General features: G+C 39.5%; 3 protein-coding genes across 3 annotated transcripts in view; 1 reads left to right on the top strand and 2 right to left on the bottom strand.

The window, feature by feature from the left end:
- Positions 1-187: 187 nt before the first annotated feature.
- Positions 188-4712, bottom strand: parp16 (poly (ADP-ribose) polymerase family, member 16). The gene is made up of 7 exons (XM_035664275.1): positions 4643-4712; positions 3621-3817; positions 2537-2674; positions 2244-2450; positions 1881-2052; positions 1634-1778; positions 188-642 (listed from the first exon to the last, which is right to left on the bottom strand). Exons 2-7 carry the CDS (start codon positions 3807-3809, stop codon positions 507-509), a joined length of 987 nt encoding a protein of 328 aa, XP_035520168.1. The 5' UTR covers positions 3810-3817; positions 4643-4712; the 3' UTR covers positions 188-506.
- A 1421-nt stretch (positions 4713-6133) lies between these two features.
- scamp5a (secretory carrier membrane protein 5a) lies at positions 6134-14269 on the top strand. Its single transcript, XM_035664388.1, has 7 exons — positions 6134-6334; positions 7233-7309; positions 7505-7624; positions 8981-9137; positions 9218-9319; positions 10224-10341; positions 11181-14269. Exons 2-7 carry the CDS (start codon positions 7303-7305, stop codon positions 11367-11369), a joined length of 693 nt encoding a protein of 230 aa, XP_035520281.1. The 5' UTR covers positions 6134-6334; positions 7233-7302; the 3' UTR covers positions 11370-14269.
- Positions 14270-14945: 676 nt separating this feature from the next.
- LOC118330145 (ubiquitin-conjugating enzyme E2 Q2-like) overlaps positions 14946-23331 on the bottom strand; it is a 10425-nt gene continuing 2039 nt past the window's right edge. The window contains exons 2-13 of the mRNA XM_035664589.1: positions 22187-22291; positions 21924-22046; positions 21774-21830; positions 21525-21677; positions 20252-20336; positions 20088-20148; positions 19899-19989; positions 19746-19804; positions 18881-18929; positions 18703-18798; positions 17796-17862; positions 14946-17705 (exon numbers count right to left, since the gene is read on the bottom strand). Coding sequence (XP_035520482.1) covers positions 17674-17705; positions 17796-17862; positions 18703-18798; positions 18881-18929; positions 19746-19804; positions 19899-19989; positions 20088-20148; positions 20252-20336; positions 21525-21677; positions 21774-21830; positions 21924-22046; positions 22187-22291 — 978 coding nt within the window. The 3' untranslated portion in view covers positions 14946-17673. The remainder of the gene's footprint in view (positions 17706-17795; positions 17863-18702; positions 18799-18880; positions 18930-19745; positions 19805-19898; positions 19990-20087; positions 20149-20251; positions 20337-21524; positions 21678-21773; positions 21831-21923; positions 22047-22186; positions 22292-23331) is intronic.

Below are 23331 nucleotides of genomic sequence, written 5' to 3'. Positions count from 1 at the left end.
AGATATTTATAAGTCAAATATAATCTGTTAATGTGCTAGAAATCCTCAGTACTTCAGACCTAACTAAAGACATCTTAACGTTTGACTCCATGCTTTGCAGTTACTTAATTTTTTATTGTCTACTCCCCCACCATTTGATTAGTACGACTGTGCCTTTCAGAGGACTAAAACCACACAACAACAGAACTTATCTACAAAACAGAACTTTTACTAAACCATACAAATTACAGATGGAACATTGCATAACATTTTTAAGATGCAGAATGGTCTTATTACCTATTTTAACAAAATTAATACACAATAGGATGCCAATAGCTGCTATTTGAAAAGATATGTTATTTTGGAATAACAATAATTATAGTTATTTGTACAAATAAAGAAAATAACGATTGTAGAGAGAAACAGTATAAAGGTGCATAAAACTTTTATCTTTGCTCGGGCCTCCAGTCAGTCTCTGCTCAGGAAGGCACTGTGGATAAAGAACCTCCAGGCCGTCTGTCCTGTTGTCACCTGAACAGTCTGTTCCAAAAGGATACGAAGGTGGTGGAGTTCAAGGCACCGATGAATATGAGCAGCAGAAGGTAGAGACTCATCATGATAGCAAAATGGTGTCTGAGGAGCCAGGAGGTGCTGCGGGAATGTCTGAAAAAAAACAGACAACACAAAAATCATCTTTTGTTTACCAATAACAAACAAAATGTACTCATTGCCTTTGTGTTGTCCTGTTTTTTCTATTTTTTAGTAAAATATAAATCAGATTTGTAATTGTAGAAAGACTAATGAATGAATTTTGTTTTTAAACGTATTCATTTATTTCTGTTAGTTTCTGAGAAGCTATCTCTCTTCTATATTCCTATTTAAGATTTAAACACAAAAATATTGCAGACATTTTGATTTCTGCCAAAGATTCAAATAATTGCTCACTTAAAAAGTCCAGTCTCTAATGGCAGAAATAGAATATGATATTCACAGGTATGATTTAATTAGCATATAACCACCTGAAAGTAAAATTGTTGTGTTTTCGTTACATTAGAAGGACCCGTTTTGAGTCCACATTGTTGAACCGCCATGTTTCTACAGTACGGACAAACCAAACACTGGCTCTAGATAGGGGTCTTCGTGTTCTTTGTGAGTTTCACTGCTACCGTAGTTTCTCCTACATGCTTGGAAGGCGAGTGGTATCCAGCTGCTAGGTGCTACTAAATCTTACACACTGGTCCTTTAAGTTATATTACAGGGAATGTCATCACCACCACTGATTACAACGCAACGAAGCAATCCTTCATTTAGGTTGAATTACTTTTACATTGTTGAGTGGATTAGAATACAGCATTGTGCTTCCATTGTAAGTGGGGATCAAAAGAAGCAGAGAGGCTATAACAAGGTTGCCGCTCTCGTATGCTGAGAGGACATTTGTGGAACTTTTTGCTGAGCGCCTTTTAAGTCTTTGAGTACTTTGAGGTGGACAGCACTAACCTGTTTTTCAAGGTTCCATTCAGAATGAATGTCAAGTCTCGAGTGTTTGTACATACAAAAGGTGTCATGAAATGAGGCTTAGAAATAATTTTTCAGTATTTACAGCCTTTACCCACAAGTGATCTGCAACACTACATTTGACCTGGGAGACTCTAACCTGGACAGGTGCCTCCTCTGAGAGTAAACAAGCAGGTACTTGACTCGCAAAAGCTGATTGTTGGTGACTACAAAGTACTTCAGCGGCACTTCTCCTCCTTCGCTGTTCTTTGCTCTCGAGCGTTGACGGTCAATAATTTCAGAATCTGAAATGGGAAATAATACGAGGTTTTAATACGAGGGGTTTTAAACATCAGAGTTAGAGGATTTAAATTCTGTGTGTGCAGTGACTCACACGGTTAACGCACCTTTTTTCTTCACCTGGCACTTAACATCCGGGTGATCAATGACTTCACACAAGGCGACACAGCTGAGCAGTGGACCCAGGAGACTTTCTCGCCAGCCGCTGCTGTGAGGACTGTAGAGGACAGCCATGCTGAGGTCACTGGTGAGGTAGGTCCCCTCTCCAAACACTGAGTTCTGCACACAACATGCAGAAAAGGTCGACTTTTTGAGTTTTTGTGTCTGGCAGAAACAACAAAATATCTGATTTCCACTTCATCCTTTAGTAATCCAAACAGTTGCATGAAGTCTTGTATGTTATAATGCATAATACAGGTCTATAAAGGGACTGTCTGTTAGTGCCACATACGACATAAAGCAGAAATAACCTTGTTGAGGTGACAGTGCAGCCCATTGTGAATGATAGAGTGAAAGTTCTCCAGGCGGCTGCCGTGGAATGCGTAGAAGACGTCTCTGCCTGCCCTCGTCTTCTCAAACCTGGCATTCATTTGATCACAGTACTCCAGCTCAAACAGGAAGTCTGGCACAGGCGCCGGAATCCCTTCATTTTCCGTCAGGTTACAAAGTTTGGCGTACTTGTGGAGATCAAAGAAACACACAGTCAAGACAAAAAGTAGTAAAAGACACTGGGGTTTATGTATTTATACTTGTAGAGATGTACCTCCTCTTTCTGTAGCGTCTTCACAGCAAAGCTCTTTGAAGAGAGAATCCAGTGTGTGAGAGCCAGATGATGATCTCCCTCTCTGGGTCGTAGTCTTACCAACTCTCTCACACCCGGCAAAGACTTCACATCTGCCAACTAGAGAAGAAAACAAACTTCTTTTGATCATATTGCCACAACAGGATTTCATAGTAAGTCTAGTATTCCCCTTCACTGATAAAATACTGTACATGTAAGTGAATAAAAGCAGGTTCAATCCAAACACTGGCTGTAGATGGAGCCTTTCGTGTTTTTCACGGCCACAGTACAGATGTGATGTGAGTAATTGTACTCTGCAACTTCAACACTAGATGCCACAAAATCTTACACACTGGTCCTTCAAGTACCTGCCAAACTGAAGTGAACTGTAGTGTCTATGGAGTTTTATTGTGAAGAAACACAATTTTGTTAAATGTACTGTTAATGTTTCTCACCAAAACACATTGTTTATATCTCTGAAAACGTTATCCTTTACCTTTTAAAAGGACCAGGGTTTTACGATATAGTGGCATCTAGCGGTGTAGTGCTGATTGCAACAGGCTCACCTCACCCTTCTGTTGGCGTGAAGGAGAAACTACAGCTGAACTCACAAAAAACATTAAGGTGCCTAATCTAGAAGCCAGTGTTTGGGTTTGTCCATTCTGGGGCCATGTAAAGCCCATGGGCGGGTTCAACGTGGCGGACTCCACAGAAGAGGACCCGCTCCCTCTGTAGATAAGAACGGCTCATTCTAATGTAACAAAAACACTATTCTTATTTTCAGGTGATTATGCACTAATGAAAACATACCTATGAATATTATAATTAATTCCTGCCAATAGATCTTCCTAAATGTTACACACAGGACCTTTAAACCATTTGCAGTACCATTTTAACATTGTTTATATGCATTGTTGTCTTGTTCTTTATCTTTTTCCACCCATCTACCTCTAACAGCACATTACTGCCACCAAGTGTATATGTATTCTGTCAGTGCTTGGCATGTAAGCATTAATACTACAGCAGAGCGTGTTCATATGCTGTTGGCTGTCACTATGTATCTTACCAGCTCCTCAAAGTCCTTATTGTCACCGCTTATGTATCTAGGAGGGAAGGGTCTAAGCAAAGAGTCCCTCTTGTAGCTCTGTGCAGCGGCAACAAACAGGCTGCAGCGGAGGTCTGCTGCTACTGGGTCTCTGTGCAGACAGGAGCACACCAGCTCTCTGACCGCCTCAGGTGGGAGCGGTGGCTGCATTCCCAGCACTGCAGACAGAGGAGATAAGATAACAAACACGTGAGCACGGCCAAAAATTAGGTAAGGTGATAACAGCCCAGCAAAAAAAGTCATGACAACACATATTAGGGGGGAGGTAACAGAAACTGATTAAAAACTGTTGCGTACTGCCAAACTGTGTACTTCCATCAGAATCGGTTTACCCTAATGATTGTTTTAATTAATAAATCTGCTGATGATTAATTTCTCAATAACTTGATCTCAAAAATACAGACAAACAAATGTCCAATGTGTGAAGGAGGTGGATGCATATTGTGGCAGCATGAAATCTTCTCCCTCCTTATCCTCTCTTACTTTGAAGAGAAGACATTTAGGGACAGGGATACAACATTTGGCCTTACACCGAACTCGTTTTGTGCAGGTGAGCCTGCTAGTGAGAGGCCCAACAGGTCAGGTAACTGCTTACGTTACTTTAACCAATAGTTACCGTCTACTGTAACTTTTAATGGCATCAACACAAAAACGGACACCTAAATACAAGAAGTCCCATGTACTGCCTTCTCCTGTGCGGACAACAGAGCTTTATCTGACGGTACAGTGTGGTTCCTGGATTAGGTTAGCTGGAAATGTTGCTCCTCTTAATTAGCAGAGGAGGAAGCTACGTTAGCTACCATTAGCTGAGCTACAACAAGTGAAGAGCTGCTGATATATCCATCGCCGAGCAACGTTACTGCTGCTAAATACGCCATTGTGGGACTCCTGTGGGATCCTCGGTGTACCAGGAATACTCCCCTGCAGCACACAGACATACTTCACCCGAATTACACTAGTTTTATATGATTATTGGTCGTTACCTTCAGTCTCGCTCAACTCATAGCACTGCAGGAAGAGCTAACGTTAGCTGCTGCGTTCAGGTGCCGGAAGAAACTAACGGAATTATGACATTTTCTCGCACGGAATGAAATGTGTAAACACAAACGTGGCAGATGTGTGAGCCAATGGAAAGGGGACCTTGTTAGTAAAATGATAATGAGGAAGAGCACACAGCTGCCTTCCGTAAGTGTTTGGTGTGGATTTTCTTATTTTTATTCTAATAAAGCAACAAGAAAACGGAAGTTTACGAGGAATTTTGAAAGCGGCATTAATAACACTGTACTGATGCTCAGAGAGACATTAAAGATCCACAGCAAAATTTAAAAAGCCCTCTTGTAAAAAAAGGACTCTTTCTTCTGCCCCAACAGCTGTTCAGAACCAGACTGTGTCAGGCACAAAGGCGTCAAAAGTAAAAACCAAACCAAAAGGCCATATTAGATTGTGAAAGAAGGCATAAACATCTATAAACCTATCACACGTACATTGCTGTTTTATATCTTTGTGGTTAAATATGCATCTTCAGAGTGTAGGTTTTTCAACCATGAGACAGATACAGGCAGTGTGTGGTTTTTCTTCAATTTCCCTCTTAGAAATATTTCTATTTGCATCAGGGACAAACAGTGTGGCCTATCCAGTAGCTACAGGGCAAAACATTTGTTATTAATATTAATATTAAGCTTGGGAATAACTGAAATATATTAATTTGTTGAGGGTACAGCTGTCAGATGGGAACAACCCAAATGTTGATCTCAGTAATGGCTTCACTGATTAATGCTTTGGTAATTAGTAAATCCTTAGCAAAGCCACAAAGTTATAAACCCTTTATAAGAAGTGTTCACTACTACCTTAACTCTGAGCACTAATCATTATCCACCTTACACTTACATCTTTACACGTTTTGCATTTATTGAGTTGTTGTCTTTTTGATTTAAAATAGTTGCAATCCATTTCATTTATATTTTACTATTTGATGCTGTATTTTTATGTATTACCTACATTTCTTTGAATTGCTTTTGCATTCATCTACTGCACAAATAAACATACCTTAAAGTTATCATTTGGGCTAAAAAAGCTCAGATATGTGTCATCTATGTGGCATCCTGTTAAATAAGTTGTTTTAGTTGTATCACATATCCTTTCCCCTCAGAGTAGGACTGTAATTCAGCTTCCTATTCTTTGCTCTGTTATTTGTGATAGTAGTACATTTAAGAGTGTGTTACCAGGCAGCCAATCACATGAGCTCCTGTAGCCCAAAGCCTCCCTCTGATTTTCAGCACTGTGGACAGCATCAGAGAGCGTCACCGAGGGGGCGGGGCTTGCTCAGATATGACTGTTTTCTGATTGGTGCGTTCAGGCCAGCAACAAATCCCGTGTTTTCCTGTCGTCCCCGGCCCTGGTCGTGCCCGGGCGGGTAAAGCCAACGGAGGGGGGGGGGGTTGGGGGTCGGCTGGGGGTATGTGCGTAAAGAAAAAGACCTTACGTCACGTGACCGTCGCTTACTCCCAAACCCATCATTTGAGGAATAACCGACTCATATATTTCTGTCTGAACCGCGCCAGATCTGGCTGTTTCCTCCAGTGTGTGTGTGTTTTAATGCCGATGAACCCATAGGATGCTTATATTAAAACCACTGGAAAGATTCTATAGTCTACAATTTACGGACTAAACTGGAGGTAAGGCTTTTTATTTTTTTTATTTTTTTATTTTTTTTAAATCGCTGCATTTCATTCATTGCACTCCCATCTAAAGGGGAGGAGGGGGGGATGAATGTGTTAGAATAAATAAATGGTAGGCTCCAGTAAAAACCTCGACATCTTTATTTTTTTTTTGGGCTCGACCTGCTCGGATGAGGAGGAAGCACCGTGTCGCACAGCCTTGAAGGACGCTTCTCCATCGCTTGTGATCACGATGCACTGTGTCCTACTGCAGCATCACTGCCATCCGCCGAAGGAAACACACATAGGAGACCGTTTTAGCAGCACAGTGCATTCAAAAAAACCGGGATTAGTCTGCATATTCGCGGCAGAGATTGCTACATATTGTGGCAGAAAGATGCCCTTCAGAGCGGCACTCACACATCCACCATCGTATGCGTTCAACTGTGGCTTACAGACAGTCAAATAACGTGGAGGATGGTTGATTATAGCTTACTGGCAGGTTAAAGAACTAAACAAACATATCTACTCTATATAATCCCATCTGTACACTCTGTAGGCCTGTAACACGCATATTTTACCCCCATAGGTTATGATTACATTTTCTGCTAACGCGACAAGGCCACACTGTTTCCCACCGCGCGCATTACACAGCTGTAGTGTGTGATCATGTTTAACATGTTTAAAATCTTCTGTCGATTTAATGAGTGATGCACCAGTGGGTGGACACAGTGGAAGGGCTTGGCACCACCTCTAATGATATCATATGAGGATTTAAAGTCTGTTATGGCAGTGTAGTGTGTGCATGCATCCACAGGAAGGCCTATGGAGGATTGTGGCCTGTTACCTACAAGCAAGGAGAGCAGTGGGAGAGTGATGTTGCATATAATAAAATAGCTCCATTGTTTCTTTGCAGTTTGGTTTTTAAGACCGATTGAAGTCTGTGTGCCTGTTTGCAAGTGGAGGAAAAATACCAACCGGTCATCATGGCAGGTGAGCTTTCCTTTCTGTTCAGTTACTCAGTATGGATGTGGTTTTTAGAGGCAGCACACAAAGCTGGCTGTTAATGTGAAATCTGCCCCATTTATAAAGCCTAAATTGTAATCTTCCACACAACTGCCTTGACTGGATTTCTTTATACATTTTGTTGTGTGGGCAGCTGTGTTGAACTGTGTCTTTGTACCCTAGAAAACAACTTCCCTCCCCTGCCTCGATTCATCCCACTCAAGCCATGTTTCTACCAAGACTTCAACGAGATCCCAGACCCGCATCGCACCATGTGCAAGAGGCTGTACTACCTATGGATCTGTGAGTGTACCTGCAGTAGAAGTTTGCATAGAAAATACATAGAAATAATAATAATAACAACACTTTTTTAATCATAGAGCGCTTTTCATGATACTCAAAGACAAAGTTAAAGTACATGTAAAACATCTTTTACTACAACTCAAGTTTCAGTGTGTATGTTGCTTGCGTCTTGGTTTGTTAACCTGTGCACCGCTTCTGTTTATTCATTCCCTGTCACTTTGTTTTACCCAAAACATTAGGACAGCCAAACATTAAAGACACACTACTGTAGCTGTGAGACCAGATTGACCAGTTTCACTGTCTGGCACAAAGCCAGTCTGATATTTCTTCTTGTGCATCGTTTGAAAATACTAAGTTTGTTTGAAACTTTCTTTTCACTCTGTGTTTTGAGTCTTTAATATTATATATATTTAATATTCACATATTCACATATTTACGAATTACAAAATTACTTTTTTCACTGATTTTGATCAAATGGCAGAAAATGACCATTTGGATTTTCATCTAATATTAAAGCAAAATGCCTGCTTCCTAAAGGTCCAGTGTGTAACATTTAGGAGAATCTATTGGCAGAAATGAAATATAATATTTACAGGTATGTTTTCATTAGTGTATATCACTGAATTAGCATTGTTTGTGTTTTTGTTACCTTAGGATGAGCCACCATGTGGCCACCATAGTTTCTCCTGCACAATTCACAGCCCATTGTTATTCCCAGGTCATCAAATAGAGACGCAAGCGGTGTTCAGTTAGTTGCAATCTGCAACTTCACTGCTAGATGAACTATATCCTACATACTGGTGTACATTTTAAATGTGACGCTGCTTTTCCATTGCACATAATTTAAGAAGGAAAATTTCTGAATTTTGGTCGGACAAAACAAGTTATTTGAAGACATCTGGTGCTCTTTTCACATATTTTCTTCTTTTCACTGTTTTTTGTAAATACATAGACTAAACAACTAATCTATTAATAGAATAATTTGGGTGGATTAATCAATAAAAAAAAGAATAATTAGTTGCATCCCATAATTGATATTGACATGAGCATCATGGTGTCTTTTTTATCATCACATAGGTTCTGCCATTTGAAAACAAGAATGTAAGTCTGGTTAAATGTAGATTAGTTTACACAAAATGTTTTACTTGTAGAGTAGAAACAGTGTGCTGTGTGTGCTAAATAAAGTGTAGCTCCTGATTATATTAAATTATTGTACCTTTAACATAGAACTGAAAGTGTGATGTTGAGTAGTTTATATTGATTCAGTTCTGCTGAATTGTGAGTAATCTGCCTGTAGGACATTCGCCATGTCATATTTTGGTCATCCCTGCTGCTCCTTCTCTGTGATGTTGACAGTGAATAGTGCCACACTGGCTGTTAACCTGATTGGCTGCCTGGCGTGGATGTGCGGAGGTGGTGGAGCGACCAACTTTGGCATGGCCTTCCTGTGGCTCATCCTCTTTACCCCCTGCTCCTACGTGTGCTGGTTCAGGCCCATCTACAAGGCCTTCAAGTGAGCTGGTTTCACCCCGAGCAGACGCCACGTTTGTCCCCGCTGTTCTGTTTCTGACACTTATTGTTCTCTCTGTGCAGGACCGACAGCTCTTTCAACTTTATGGCTTTCTTCTTCGTCTTCATGGCCCAGGTGGTGATCAGTATTATCCAGACTGTTGGCATTCCTGGTTGGGGAGTGTGGTAAGAACCAATTCACATCATTTTCATACACTCATCAAACCATTCAGTGAGTACCCTTTGTGCCCTGTATGCAAGCATCTGCATTTGTTATATGTCATATATATTATTCAGATTTTCCTTAAATTTGTCACCCAAAACAAGGAGTTTGAATAAAAATAAATGATAATTTGATAATCATCTCCAGTGTACTGTGCCATAACAGAAGGTTTTGTTAATAATTTACACAGTACAAGCAAAATTCATTAAAATGTTAGACTATATGGTTATTGTTGTCTGCCAGGTCAATCTGGTTCACGTAGATTGTAGATAAAACCTATACATGAATATAAAGAACAGTTATCAGACTTCTTTAAATGTAGAAAAGCCCTCAAATAGTGTCCAATATTAGTCTGACACTGTGGCCCCACATCAAACAATACTGAGATAACTGTGTGCCCCCCAGAGGGTAAATTTGTTCAAATTCTGGCAAATTGGCTCTATAACTTTGCAGAATTAGCTATTAGCATTTCCTTTTTGTAGGATGCCCTTGGATGTGCAGACAACTGTCACATTATTTTGATACTGAGTTATAAGGCGATATCCTCAGGGAGTGTAAGTCACACTGAATCTTAAAATATATCATATCTTAGTGTTGAGATTCGAGTTAATAATAAGAATAATTAATTGCACCAGCATGCACTTCTCTTTCAACTATATCTTTGCCCCACGTCTCTCCCTCCCAACCACAACCCCTCCCAGCCCTCCTCCCCCATCTTTCCCGGTTTGAAAACCTCTGCCTTAAAGCAATTATTACTAATATTTATAATCTACATGCAGCCATTTTGTGAGTATTGGGCTACTGGATGAGCAACAAGGCATTGTCAGAGGTGAGAGATGTTACTAACTCTTTTGGTGTTCCCATCAGTGGCTGGCTGGCTACCATCACCTTCTTCAGCACCAACATTGGCTCAGCTGTGGTCATGCTGATTCCCACCATCATGTTTACTGCGGTGGCTGTACTATCTTTCATCGCCCTCACCAAGGTAACCAATTTATTTCTGTTTTTCTCAGTAAAAAAAAACTCACCATAAATCAGGATTTTGTGGACTAACCCAATAATCATATAACCGTCATTAACATTAATCTTTCCCATCTTTACGGTTCATCCCATATGACACGAACTAGGCATAATGGAGTCACTGACTTAAAGGGGACCAAGTATTCTCATTTCCAGCTCTATATTCTTACTCTGAGCTCTTTTTCAAAAACATCCTAATTTAACTGATACTGACCCTTTATGCGACCACCCCCCATAGACAAGCCATCTCTCTAAGCCTGCTACTTAAGCTAGCCAGAATAGCAAGCTAACATTAGCCAGATAAAACCACAATATCTCAATATATTTCACAAACTTGGCAGTAATGTTAACTTTGACTGAGACTGTGTTGTGATGGGTGCCGGTCCTTTGTAGAGGTTACCAGGCTCCATTTATAAGCTAACGTTAACTAGTGTTGCACAGGGCAGTGAAGTGGAGAGAGAAGGCACTGGTGAGTGTGCATAAAGGTGGAAAATATGACCCACATCCCTACATAGAAACACATAAATGAGCCCACAGGCAACTGAGAAAGTCAGTGAAATGTCATTTTGTATATGTTCACACATCAGCAATAAAAAGTGATTAATACATAAAAAATTACATTTATTTTTAATAAAATATATGTAACCTTTAAGTATTTAATGCTCAACACACAGATGTTGCACCAATCAAATTACAGTCTGGACAACATCAGCAATACGAAACATTCATGCCACCTGGAGTTCAGTTCGGTCTTTTCCTGAAACACAGTAATGATGGTAAAATACCTTTTGACTTACTTTGCAGGTTCATAACTTCTACCGTGGCAGCGGTGGCAGCCTGGGTAAGGCCCAGGAGGAGTGGGCCTCCGGGGCCTGGAAGAACCCCCACGTCCAGCAGGCAGCTCAGCAGGCGGCAATGGGAGCCGCGCAGGGAGCCGTGCAGCAGAACCAGTACTCAGCAGCTCCCACCTACAACTATGACGACCCGATGTAGGACAGAGAAGGGGGTGGGGGGCGGCTCGCCATGTGGGCGAGATAAAAAAGGGATCAATTAAGAACACAATTCAGAATTAGGTGCCCTTCATTATAACACTGTACAAGCTGAATTCAAACAGAAAAAAGTCATGTTTTGATGGAAGTGTACTTTTATTGAATTCTGACACACGTGGGAGTCAATCATTTAAGTCAGTTCACATTTAAATCAACAGCCAGTTATTAAAAAGCTGTTGTTTTGTTTTTTTAAATCTCTTATGCTGCTCAATTTTAGCTGGTCAGTGTGTGTGTGTTGCTTTCAAATGGAGACACATAACATAGCTAAAACCTATACCCTGAGCTTCATCGGTTTATTCAGGTAGGTTCGTCTGTGTTCAGCAGAGTTACTTCTCTGCCTCTGCCCATGTCACACGTTTTAAACGTCTTTTAATTACCTTTAATGTGTTTTTTTTTATGTACTGTATTCGCTATTTTGTTAAGTGTTTACTTTCATTAGTCCTGGAGGTCACCAAACACTAAAACATTTGCCCCTCAGTTCATGTACTGCAGTTGCTTGACATTCAGGTGACAACTCCAGACTACTTTAATGACTCATTTCCCAGTACAGGAATGGTTCGTCAATTTGGGAAATACGCTTATTGCTTACTTTCTTGGCAAGAGTGAGACAAGACCAGTCTCATGTCTGTACGATAATTATCAAGCATATGATTCTTTTAACGGTGGCCCAGAAGCTCATCGTCTTTTTCTTACTCTGTATGTAAACTTTGTTACTTTTTTTTTTTTGTTGAAAAAAGAAAAAGTTGAACTTGGCCAAAATCCCGTCAACAGAATCAACATTTCAAAATATAGAAAATGTAAAAGATTACAGGATGAAGATGAATAAAAAAGCATGAAATAATTTGTGTCTAACATAATTTAAATCAGAAGACATTTGCTGGAAGCATTATCTAGCGCAAAATATATGAAGAGCGTATTTTCCCAACTCGGTTTTTAAGTTAAAACTTTAAAATATGAAAGAAAAACCCTATGCAGTTCATGTTTTGGTGACCTGATTGTTTTTTCCGACTGATGAGAAGTTGCCCTGCGTCAGTGAGCCTTTCAGTTTGATTCAACCTTTTTTTTTGACATTCTCAGGAAAGGTGTTGATAGCTAGTTTTAAATTCCACCTGTGAAGCCCTTTGAGTGTCAACGTATGGGGCTTTTGTCTCCGTTTATCGCAATTATTCAACCATTCAGGGTGTTTGGTTTCGTCATTACACACCGGTTATGTGTTTAGCAAGTTGATTTCAGTGAAATAAAATTATTATTACATGTTAAAGTGAAGCACATGCAGTATTTAGGGTTGTCATTCGTTGGATAAAACATTCCAGATCAACATTGTACAGGAGAGAAAACCAAAACACTTGGACATACAGTAAATATTAATAATTATTGTTGTAGGTGGTCATAGCATTGTATGAAGTGATGGATGTTTTCCCCCTTTGGCAAATTCTCCCACTTACCCCCTACATGTAAATGCTTAAATGACTACTTGTCTCTGAAGCTCTGGATTTCGGGCCTTAATGTGTCATTCTGTGGCTGTTGGTGTTATTCTATGAGTAGGTGTAATATGATATTTATATAAAAGAAAATAGAATATAAAATAAGCCAATTATTTCTTTATGACGTGAAATTGAAAGAGAGAATATGTGTGCGTAGCCCTTGGGAGGCCCGACAGTGTCATATTGAGTTCAGTGAAAAGATTTTGCCTCGTGTCACTCAAGTCTTCTTCCAGATTCAGTAGATGGGTAATGCAGTAATACAGTATTAGACTTGAAAAAGATGTGAAGATACGTATCTGAATGCTCGTTATTTCAAAAACCTGTGAGTTGTCTTGTCTGATTGTGATGATGTGGTATTCAGTAGATGTTTGTTTTACTTTTTTGTCGTTTTTTTGTACCTTATTTTGTGTATTTTGGATAATGTGTGAATGAAGTTGAAGCACATGTTTGTTGTGTCTTTCCATGGCTGTGGGTAATGGCTGTGAGTTTTTTTTAAACTATAATTTTTCTTGTTTGAACATTTTAAGTAATGTTTGCACTAGGTTACCTGTTGACATCCGTGCAAATTAAATTCACAGTGAATCACAGTGGAGCAATACTAACATAAATATATTAGACAGTAGAATTATTAGGAACAAGTGGGGTCCTGTTGTGCAGGCCTTCAAATATAGACTATGAATAGTAACGAACCGTAACATAAATTGAAAAATGGGCCTATTTTCAAGTTGGACACCACTAGTATAAATTGCATAACATTTTCACCAGCAGATGCGCACACAGTAGTTATGAAGTTTAATCCTGTAAACCGTACTATTCACACGCTCATCTGTCAATAAATGCACAGTTTAGCTGATCAGTTCTACAAATTAAAGTATGCACAAAGGTGAACCAACAAGCTACGTTTCTCTGTGTAGTAATCATGGTCTTTGGTGAATTTTGGATCAGTCCAAACGTTTTGCCATATGTACATACAACACAGATAATGTGAGTATGGGAATAACAGCTGTATAGTTATTGTGTAGCAGGAACTGCAGTGCTGATACTCTGCATTTCATTTTGCTGTATCAAAGCTTCTGAAAGCCATTTCCCATTAACTCCATGTTCCCACATGTACTGTATGTTGTTTGATATGTATTATCATGTACTATATCACAACTAGATATTAATATATAATTACTTGAGGTGAGGTAAATATTTGCCATGGATAAACACATTCGGTAGAAACATGCTCTAATTAGGTGAATGAAGTGTTTGAGGAGGCTGTGTCTCCATGAGTGAAGTAAATGAGGAATACATTTTTGTGTATTACTTTTGTATAATTTGGTCTTACCCTAATAGATATTAAACAGTTCTTGTTGCATTGTGTTTTGTTATTTGATGTGTTTGCATACTGGTCTAAACACACCAGTCAGAATTTCCCATATGTTGCTGTAGACCTAGAAACATGAACCTCTGTATTAGGTGACTTTTAGGTTTAAAAGATGGGAGTTTTCCTTTTAATTTATACCAAATGATGTAGTTCTTTCCAAAAAATGTTTGAGGAAAAAAAACAAAAAACTCAAAATGTTGGTTAAAACCTGACTGAAGAAAAGTCCGATGTGGCTTTGCAGGGCTCTAACACAGGAAACATCACCAATTCAATTTTTTTAATATATTGTTTTGGGGGCGTTTTGCCTTTATTGGATAGGACAGCTTAAGATGGACAGAAAAGGGGGGAGTGAAAGAGGGGATGACATGCAGCGAAGGGCCTCAGGTCAGATCTGAACCCATGGTCGCTGCAGCAAGGACTCAGCCTTGGTACATTCATTTTTAGATGAAACTACGTGATACATTACTCTTTTCAAATGAAGAACAGTTTTACACATAATCAAATCAGTATGAAAGTTGTATCAGCAGCAACTTTTTTTATTCACTTAAAATATCAATATCAGACCAATATATCTACAATCCATTAAGATATCAGTGGAAACTCATTTTATATATTCTACTGACTCAAATAATACACAGGGAAACCAGTAAAACCAGTAAAACAGCAATAATCTTAAAATTCTTTATTCATAAACTTGATGCAAGTTTACAAATTACTGTACATGGTCAAAATTTCTTCAAATGGAAAATGAAAAATAAAATAAAACCAAAGCGAGCCAACAGTGTCAGACTTGATCATCTGTTTGTTGGTGCCAGAAAATGAATTGAAAATTGAGATAAATGAACATTTTCAACACACAGTCCAGTTAGAGAAGCGTGCAAGTCTATTCACCACAGCATGACTATCAAAGTTCAATCATCTCTTAATATCCCCTCTGACCACTTTTGGCGTTTTGGAGGGAGGAGATCATCCAGGTGGATAAAGGCTCTGTAGTGGGGGAGATTGTACTTAAAACCTTCAAAAGTTTAAGGTCCAACTTTTCCTCGGCCCTTTAGAGGTGAGGACACTTCTTGATACCTGATCGTCCCTCCCCCCCTCAGCTATATCCGACATGTAACAACAGGATGTGGAGCAGTGTGGCAAGAGAGAAAACAAAAACAAAAACATTTTCCTGACTTTAAAATACTTATCTTAGAATGTGTTTGTTGTTATAATTGACCTCTTGAGGCACATTGTTGCCAGTTGTGCAAATGTTTTTATCAGGAATATTTAAAAAGAAATACTACAGTGGGTGTTGATGAGCTATTACACGTGGTGGTCATCATGCTACTGCAATCCTGTTAAAATGGCATCTTTCTGTAAATGTCCTTCTTACATTACTTAAATTAAAAGAAACATGTGGCCCGTTATGTTGTAAAGCTCATTACATTTCCCGTTTTTGACATCAGATCAGTGTGTGAGTAAGCCTAATCATCAGTGGTACTGAGCGTTAATCAATCCCAGAAAATAACCCAAAACCCAACATGTACATGTACAGATTCCCCTCCTAAGTATTGTTTGTTACCTGAGTTGCCATTCAAACATACTTCTGCAGACAGTGTTAACAAATAAACTGCAAAAGAGCCAACTGATAGATACAGTGTGTGTCATGTAATATGGGGAACAGGTAGTACTGATGATGTACTACAGTATATTGCATGGTCAAAGTTAAAACGTACAGAGTTTCAGGTCAGTTCTCGTCACGCTATAAATAATCCTCTTCTTGTTACACAACAAAAGCGACACTGAAACACATCTGTGGTATATTGTTGTGGCAGAGGAAGACCCGCAAATAGTGGATGTTTAACCCCTGAGAGGGGATGAATCCAGCTGCACGTGACGTCATGTAACAGGTTAGCAGTTTCAAATCCAAACTGGGGAGGGGCAAACCACTACACTCGATGTTTGTCAGGAAGATATGACGTACATTTTTCCTGCATAACTGGGCAGAATGATAAAAGAAATCAAATCCAAAAACCTTTAATTTATTCCCTCTGTACAACCATTCCCATCACAGTGACTGTAATTAAACGGCGGCAGAGATGTGGCTCCTGTGTGACATGCTGTTAAAGGTTAAGTGTGTAACATTTAGGCGGAAATGCAATCGAACATTCACAGGTATGTTTCCATTGGTGCATCATCCATCAGGCGAAAGGAAGAATTATTGTATTTTCGTTACCTTAGAATGAGCCTTTTATATCTACAGACCGCGGGTTACCTTTTATGGAGTCCGCCATGTTTCTACTGTAGCCCAGGTGGGACAAACGTTGGCTCTAGATAGGGGCGTTTGCTCTGGGGAAGGTGAAACAAGGAAGCCATCTCCAACTTCACCACTAGATGCCACTAAATCCTACACACTGGACCTTAAACCTTACACACACAGGGATTCATTTTGAGCATCAGACTAGCCATCAACCTCTACAGCTTTAATCAATAGAAAGACCAATAACCAAACTGAACACCTGCAGGGCTGATGTGTTAACAGAAATAAGGCAAAAAGAGCTCTTTAGCTTCAACATTAAGTCTGTTAGATCTTCCAAAATGAGGCCATAATGCTCATCGTATCATCTTCTGGTGAAAATATACCTATGCATCCTCTTCCCAAGATATGCACTGTGCAGATTCTGAGATTTTTCATGTCCTTTGGCCTGGTTTCGTTATTAACCACTAGTGGATTTGTTCACCAGTAACAGTTATTAATCTTAGTTTGATAACAGTGTAACATTTTGATTCTGCTTGGCTGAATATTCTTCACACATTTTAAAAAGTAAGAGCTAAAAGATACCGAGTGGTTGGTCGTCTCAATTTAAAGATAAGCTTCCAAAATATGAAAATTGGCTCATTTATTGTCTAATATGCTCAAATAATATTTGCATCTATGTACCAAAGGGGAAGAAAACAACTGCAGTCAATAAAAACAGGTGCAATGAGGTGCCACTTCAAGAGCTTCAGTATCAATCTTCGTTTAAAATTCCCATTTAAAGAGGGGTAACTGACTGTTTGTGAAGCCCACTTTGTCAAAGCAGCTAAAGAAAAAGCATTTTCCCACATTTAAAGGGAGAAAAGTTTTTTTTTTTTTTAAAGACAAATGAGCATATTTAGAAAACAGGGCTAGTGATACCCTCACATCATCATCCTCCTCTCTAAAACAGTGAGGGGAGAAGCCAAGTGATACCAGAATAAAGTCTTTCCTGGAGCGGGGCGAAGGAATACTTGTCAGATGAGCCAGCGAGATGGTTTCCGGGAGAAAGATGATATATCCCCGGTTAAGTCAGAGGGGGAGGGGGGGATATTCCAAAGAAAACAAGATACTTTGACCCAAAGACATGTTCTCAATGCATAGTGGTAGAAGCTCCTTATCCATCCTCTTTAGGTGGTGTGTACCAGCCTGTAAAAACAGAAAGAAAAACCCCTTTGCCAATGGATCCATACCACCGTGTGTCTACTGGGCCCCAATCATTTTAAAAGATTTACTCACCATTCTTTTCATGAATCTGCACAAGGGATTTGTACGACTGTTGTGCTCTGGCAAGATTGTACTGGTTCTGAAAAACAGATAATGTTGTGTTAGATGCACAGAAATTGCTCAGTGTGCAGTAAGAACTACAAAAACAGTAAATAATAAATCCACTTTACGCTTGGTTGGAGAATATTATTGAATGTCATTCCCCATCTTTCTCCCTCCCATAATGCTCTGCCATCTTCCAACTACTGGCTTCCATAAAGACATAAAACAACTGATGTAAATTCAAGTGTAACTATGTCAGTAAACGGTCTGTGAAAATAGCTTCTACAGGTCGGTTCCCTATAGTAACGGCAGCTGAAGTTACACGGAAAGCCAAAGAGCGCTGTCATCGTTCTTCCTGTCACACATAAAGTGACATATTCAGCACATATTACACATTCAGCGGGGCAACAAGCTGTTGTAGAATTTATCTGGCAAGATGAGATCCATAAAGTATCTGTGGCTCGAGTGTATTAAATTGCATCTTTATTTTATCTGGATATTCCCGTCGCTTGATTTTTCTACTGAAACACGACAAGACTGCTACACAGTTAGCGTGTCTAAGGGTATCAGTACACCTCAAAAGTGTTAAATCGTCCAACAGCATCTGAAACCCCCCCCCACACAAACACAAAAAAATTTTGGACAACCACCTGTCCTGTGTACAACCGTGTGCATCATCATGATCATGAAAGCCTTTGAGGAACAACTGTCCCAAAGCCTGCCTGGTTATATTAATAGGACTCATTGCATCTCCAGCCTCTTTTTCTTTCTTTTTTTCCCTCCCTTCCAACGCGGCCGTTTGAAAACATCTAGAAACACTTTTGTCTTTACACGTGGTCGACAGTCATGCTGAGAGCTGACTGGTGACATCAGTTACCTTATTGGCTCCAAACTGCACCCTGGCTTTTCCTTTAACCAGAGTCGCATTTATCTGCATAATGACAGACTCTATGGAATAGGCACTGCTCCAGCCCTGAAAAACAGATAACCATCAATTCTGTTGTTAAAAGTCGAGGGAAATTATGTCATAAGATGTATTAAACTCATTTACATACCTGTTTTGTGAGAAGCTCCATGCACAGGGCCCCTCCTCCTAGAACGTAACTGAAATGAAAACATAAAGATTCAGTATGATGGAAGAGTATTAAATATTATATACCAATGCAGGTCTGAAATTTGATTAAGAAAGTGTTCACTTGACCTTTTGCAAATTTGTTGTGCTTCAAATTAATTTCACAATGATTTGCCTTGTGGGAGAGATTTGGATTTTCGCAAAGAGGCAATTTGAATATAGAAACGGTTGTGAACGCGACTTTTGGATGTGCCAAGAAATTCAAGCAGTAATTTCCAGGCAAATATGTTTATGCCTATTATTAATAACCAGAACCCTTAAACAATCTGTATGATTTGAGATGCATGATGGAATTGTATCACAGTGTTAAAGCATCAAATGAATTGCCAATAAGTCTCGTTCAAATGCATTTGAAAGCCTAATTGCACTTGTTTATGAAAATGCTTTTATTTTACGTTTAAGAGTCAGAGACGATAATTTGCAGCCAGTCATAAGCAAACCACATAGCCTGTACTACGCAGTGTAAAATCGCATAAAATAAAATCTCTGCACCTAAAAGCATAAGGTGATTCATCAAAGGATCTGACATCAGCTTTGTAAGCAAGCAAAGCACAGTATGACCACATCTGCAACAGCTGCAAGCACAACAAATGCTGTGAAACATTTAGTTAGTACTTCACGTGTGTTTTTAAATTTCAATCAATTAATACTGTGAATAAATCTCCCACGTCCAAAATCCATCTCAAAATTGTGCGCACAACAAATGTGGACCAAGTTCCAGTAAGTGAATACTTTCTTCAGAGGATTTAATTTGCAAATTGGGCAGGGGGAGATCACTACACACTCACCCTCCGGAGAGCACAGGTGAGACAACCCGTACAAAAGGTGGGTCAAAAGGAAAATTATCCTGTTATATGAAGAAAAGAAAACCTTGAGTCTCGAGAAAACTCCTCCTCCTCCTCCAAACAGAACAATATGACAAATATTATCACAGGACTCACTTTATAAGAGAAATTGAGCAGAATGTAGTCCACTCCTTCCTTTTCTTTTAAGACCTGCAAATCACTATGTAATGGACTGTCTGGGTCTACCCTGTAATGAAGAACAACACGTTAAATCCAACAGAAAACAAAATAACACAATATTTTAAAGTTGGAAAATTTTAAAAGTAACTGAATGTGACAACTTACGTCCTTAACTTGACATGCCATTCATAAAGGCTGTCACTGACTAGTTCGACTGAATAAATACCTGTGAAATAAGCGACACGAACACAGAGCTTTACTTAAATCTGCTGCTAAGATGTTAAAACGATCAAAGTCACCACTGTAGGGAAATCTGTCATTGTAGTCACCCGTCTTGTAACTCTGTGATCTGTAGATCTCCCTGAGTTCCTTCATTAGGCGGTCTGAGGCTTGCACAGAGCCAGACACTGCACCCTGCAAAACAAATCCCAAAAGGTGAATCAGATGGTTGGGCACCAGAACAAATAAGAAATAGTGTACTAGAGAGGTGGGCAGGGCTACATCAGGGCAATCAGAGAACTCCTGTCCGTTTCTGTTTATCGACAGTGGGCGTTTTCAGCACTTGAAAGGACAACCAACTCTCCTGGAACGTTTCTACTATAAGCCCATAAACCTTTGATAATAAAGCTTCCCTGTGCGGTAATGATACCAGTAAGTTTAAATTTATAGAATCTTAATAAATCAAGCAATTTCAGTCCAGTTTTGCATTAAGTTTGGATCATTACACCAATTACAGTCTGGTGTTTTGTTCCTGATTGCAAAAATGACACGTTGAGAACTGAAATGATTTCATGTTTCCAGCTTCTCCTTAACTGTTAGGGCCGCTGTGTTTCCTGATTATGTTGGACTGCGCTGCAGTGAAAGTTGAGAGAAAACTAAACTTTCTGCTGGACAGCTTAGCATTTTTCCCTGCTGGAGCCCTCTGCGACAGCAGCCACACTGTGTCAGCAATGAAAGGAACGATGAGTCTGCGTTTTAGACGATGCGCTGCTGTTGATCTGAGCATGGCCAAACTGAGTGAAAATGAAATGTGTCAGAATGAATAAAATAGAAGAATTTATGTCCAGTGGCTGTAGTATAAGCCAATGGTGCTGTGAAACTATCCAGGACTAGAGTTGGGTTCCAATAAATACAGGTACTGGTTGGCAAAGATGTACAGATTTGGTAAACTTCAATGTCATTAAATCTCTTATTTAACGCTTTATCTCTACTCACTCATTTTATTAGTAAAGAGCAGAAAAGATTTGATCCATGTATCAAATTTTCAGGTTGTATTCACAGGTTCTGAACATTATTTGGGATGCCACTAAAAGTACCGTGTTTAGGCCTTCTGAGCAAACAAAAGGTGATAACAGCTCTAAATCAACTCTTTGAGCTTTAGTTACTTAAACCTTCAGTTACCTACAAATGTGAAGTATAATAAGATTTGATAAGGTATTTGAAAGGATTTGGATTCAATAAGTGAATCTGATACTGACTTTAGATTAAATAAAATGCTGTTAACTTCCAAAAGAGAATTTACAAGGGAAAGCGGCGCCACTTTGCCTCTATTAAAGTCAACAAAACGCAATAAAGAAAAACATGAACTGAACGAGCACTTACATTCAAGTGATCTTGTCTCTGGTTTTTACGAATCTTCTCCAAGATGGCCAGATTTTCTTTTTCTATCCCGTCATCTTCAGACTTTTTTCCATCTGCTGGCTCTTCTTCTTTCATGTCATAATGGTCCAGGTCTTGGTCCAGGTCAATGTCCTGCTGTCAGTGTATCAATTATGTTTAGAAACGGGACGTAAAATAAATTGGACCATTAAACTATAAATAATACGAACTGTCATAAATACACATAGGTACCTCTCCCATTTCTTCCTCCTCTTCCTCTTCAGATGTCACCTCATCCGGTGGCCCATGCTGTAGTGTGGTGAAACATTGTGAGTTGACAAACACTACGTTTTCAAAGTCAGGAAAGAGACATTGAACGTTACACACGTTTCAGTTCAGTACCTTTCGCTCTTGGGTAATTGGGCCAGCAGGCAGAGGCTGGTCGAGCATTTCTACATCTGGATGTTGCGGCAGGTTGTAAAGCCGACAGAGATCGCAAATGAGGCGCTTCAGCTGCTGAAGAAGCTGCGGGTGAAATCGACAAGATAAAACATGAATAATGACGACCACTGAACACTGAACTATTCTACCAAGTTCCCACTCTTATAGTACTGGAAGTATGTGACATTGACCATGTGAAGCTGGATCCACATCAGCCAACTTACCAATGTGCTGCCTTTCCTCACATCCTCTAAGCGCTCCAACACTTCAGCCAGACTAGGATCATCAGAGTCAACAAACCATATTGGGGGTGTTGAGGGATAAGATTCCTGCAACAGAGGCAACAGTAGGACACAGACATTTAGTTAGTTAGTACAGTTTTTGAATTTGTTGTCACAGCAATTTAAAAGATAGATGAAACCACTTCTTCTAACCAAACAATATTTTCCATGACTTGCTCATTAGTTTTGTTTTTTTGTCCTATGAAAAGTCGTGATTCTTGAACACTTTGCTGTAATTATTTCGTATAATATGCTGCCTGGAGAATACCACTTTCTGTGCCCCTGGAGCCTTTTAAGGCAATTCTCCTTCACAGTCTGTTGCAATTCCTCTATTGTGTTTTTTAAAGTTTTTTTTATATGTTTAAACAAACAAACAAACTGTAGAGCAAGAGAATCTCCATTACTGGATGAAAAGTGGCTGAGTGCTGCGCTGAATGTTAAATTAGACTTTAATACAGTTGTTAAATCGTGTGTGGACTTGAGTTTAGGTGACTGAAGAGGCAAGAGACAATTCTGCATTATAAAAGGGATAATTCTTCATCCCAGAACATTATGGTATGGTATCGGGGAAAGACTACAGCTGGACCATTGTGTAGTCTAGCAGGCAACCTTAAATGATACGTACGGTATGTAATGCATTGGTAATACTGGTCAGGGGTAAAGATCCCATGTTCAAATTCCAGGAAGGAAAACACCCAACATATTTATACTGTGCATCAACAACACAGCTTTATATCCAGAGAATGTGAGTTTAAGTAGCTTCAGTGACAGACTTTGGCTGACGTGAGGCATCACTGATTGTTTCGTGTTTTATGGAGCGTCAGATCTACCGGCGCTTGCAGAAAAATGAAAAATTGGATCCATAACTATGTCTTGTATTTTGAAATGACTTATGTACAAGTAGAAAATTGGTCTTTACAGTAATTCAGACATAAACAAGGCATTAAAAAAAAACTGTTGTTGTCTTGCACCTGTGGAAATGTTTGGAGTTATGTGTCCATTATGTGTCCCTCCTGATGATTGCATGAACGAGGCATAAGTCACTGACATTTGCGTTCAGATAAAAAGCTGCCAGCCATTCAACATGT

This window comes from Morone saxatilis, unplaced genomic scaffold (genome assembly GCF_004916995.1).
Source record: "Morone saxatilis isolate NCDOM2014 unplaced genomic scaffold, NCSU_SB_2.0 Contig2, whole genome shotgun sequence".
Taxonomy (NCBI): Eukaryota; Metazoa; Chordata; class Actinopteri; family Moronidae; genus Morone; species Morone saxatilis.
This window is presented reverse-complemented; position numbering and strand designations above follow the sequence as displayed.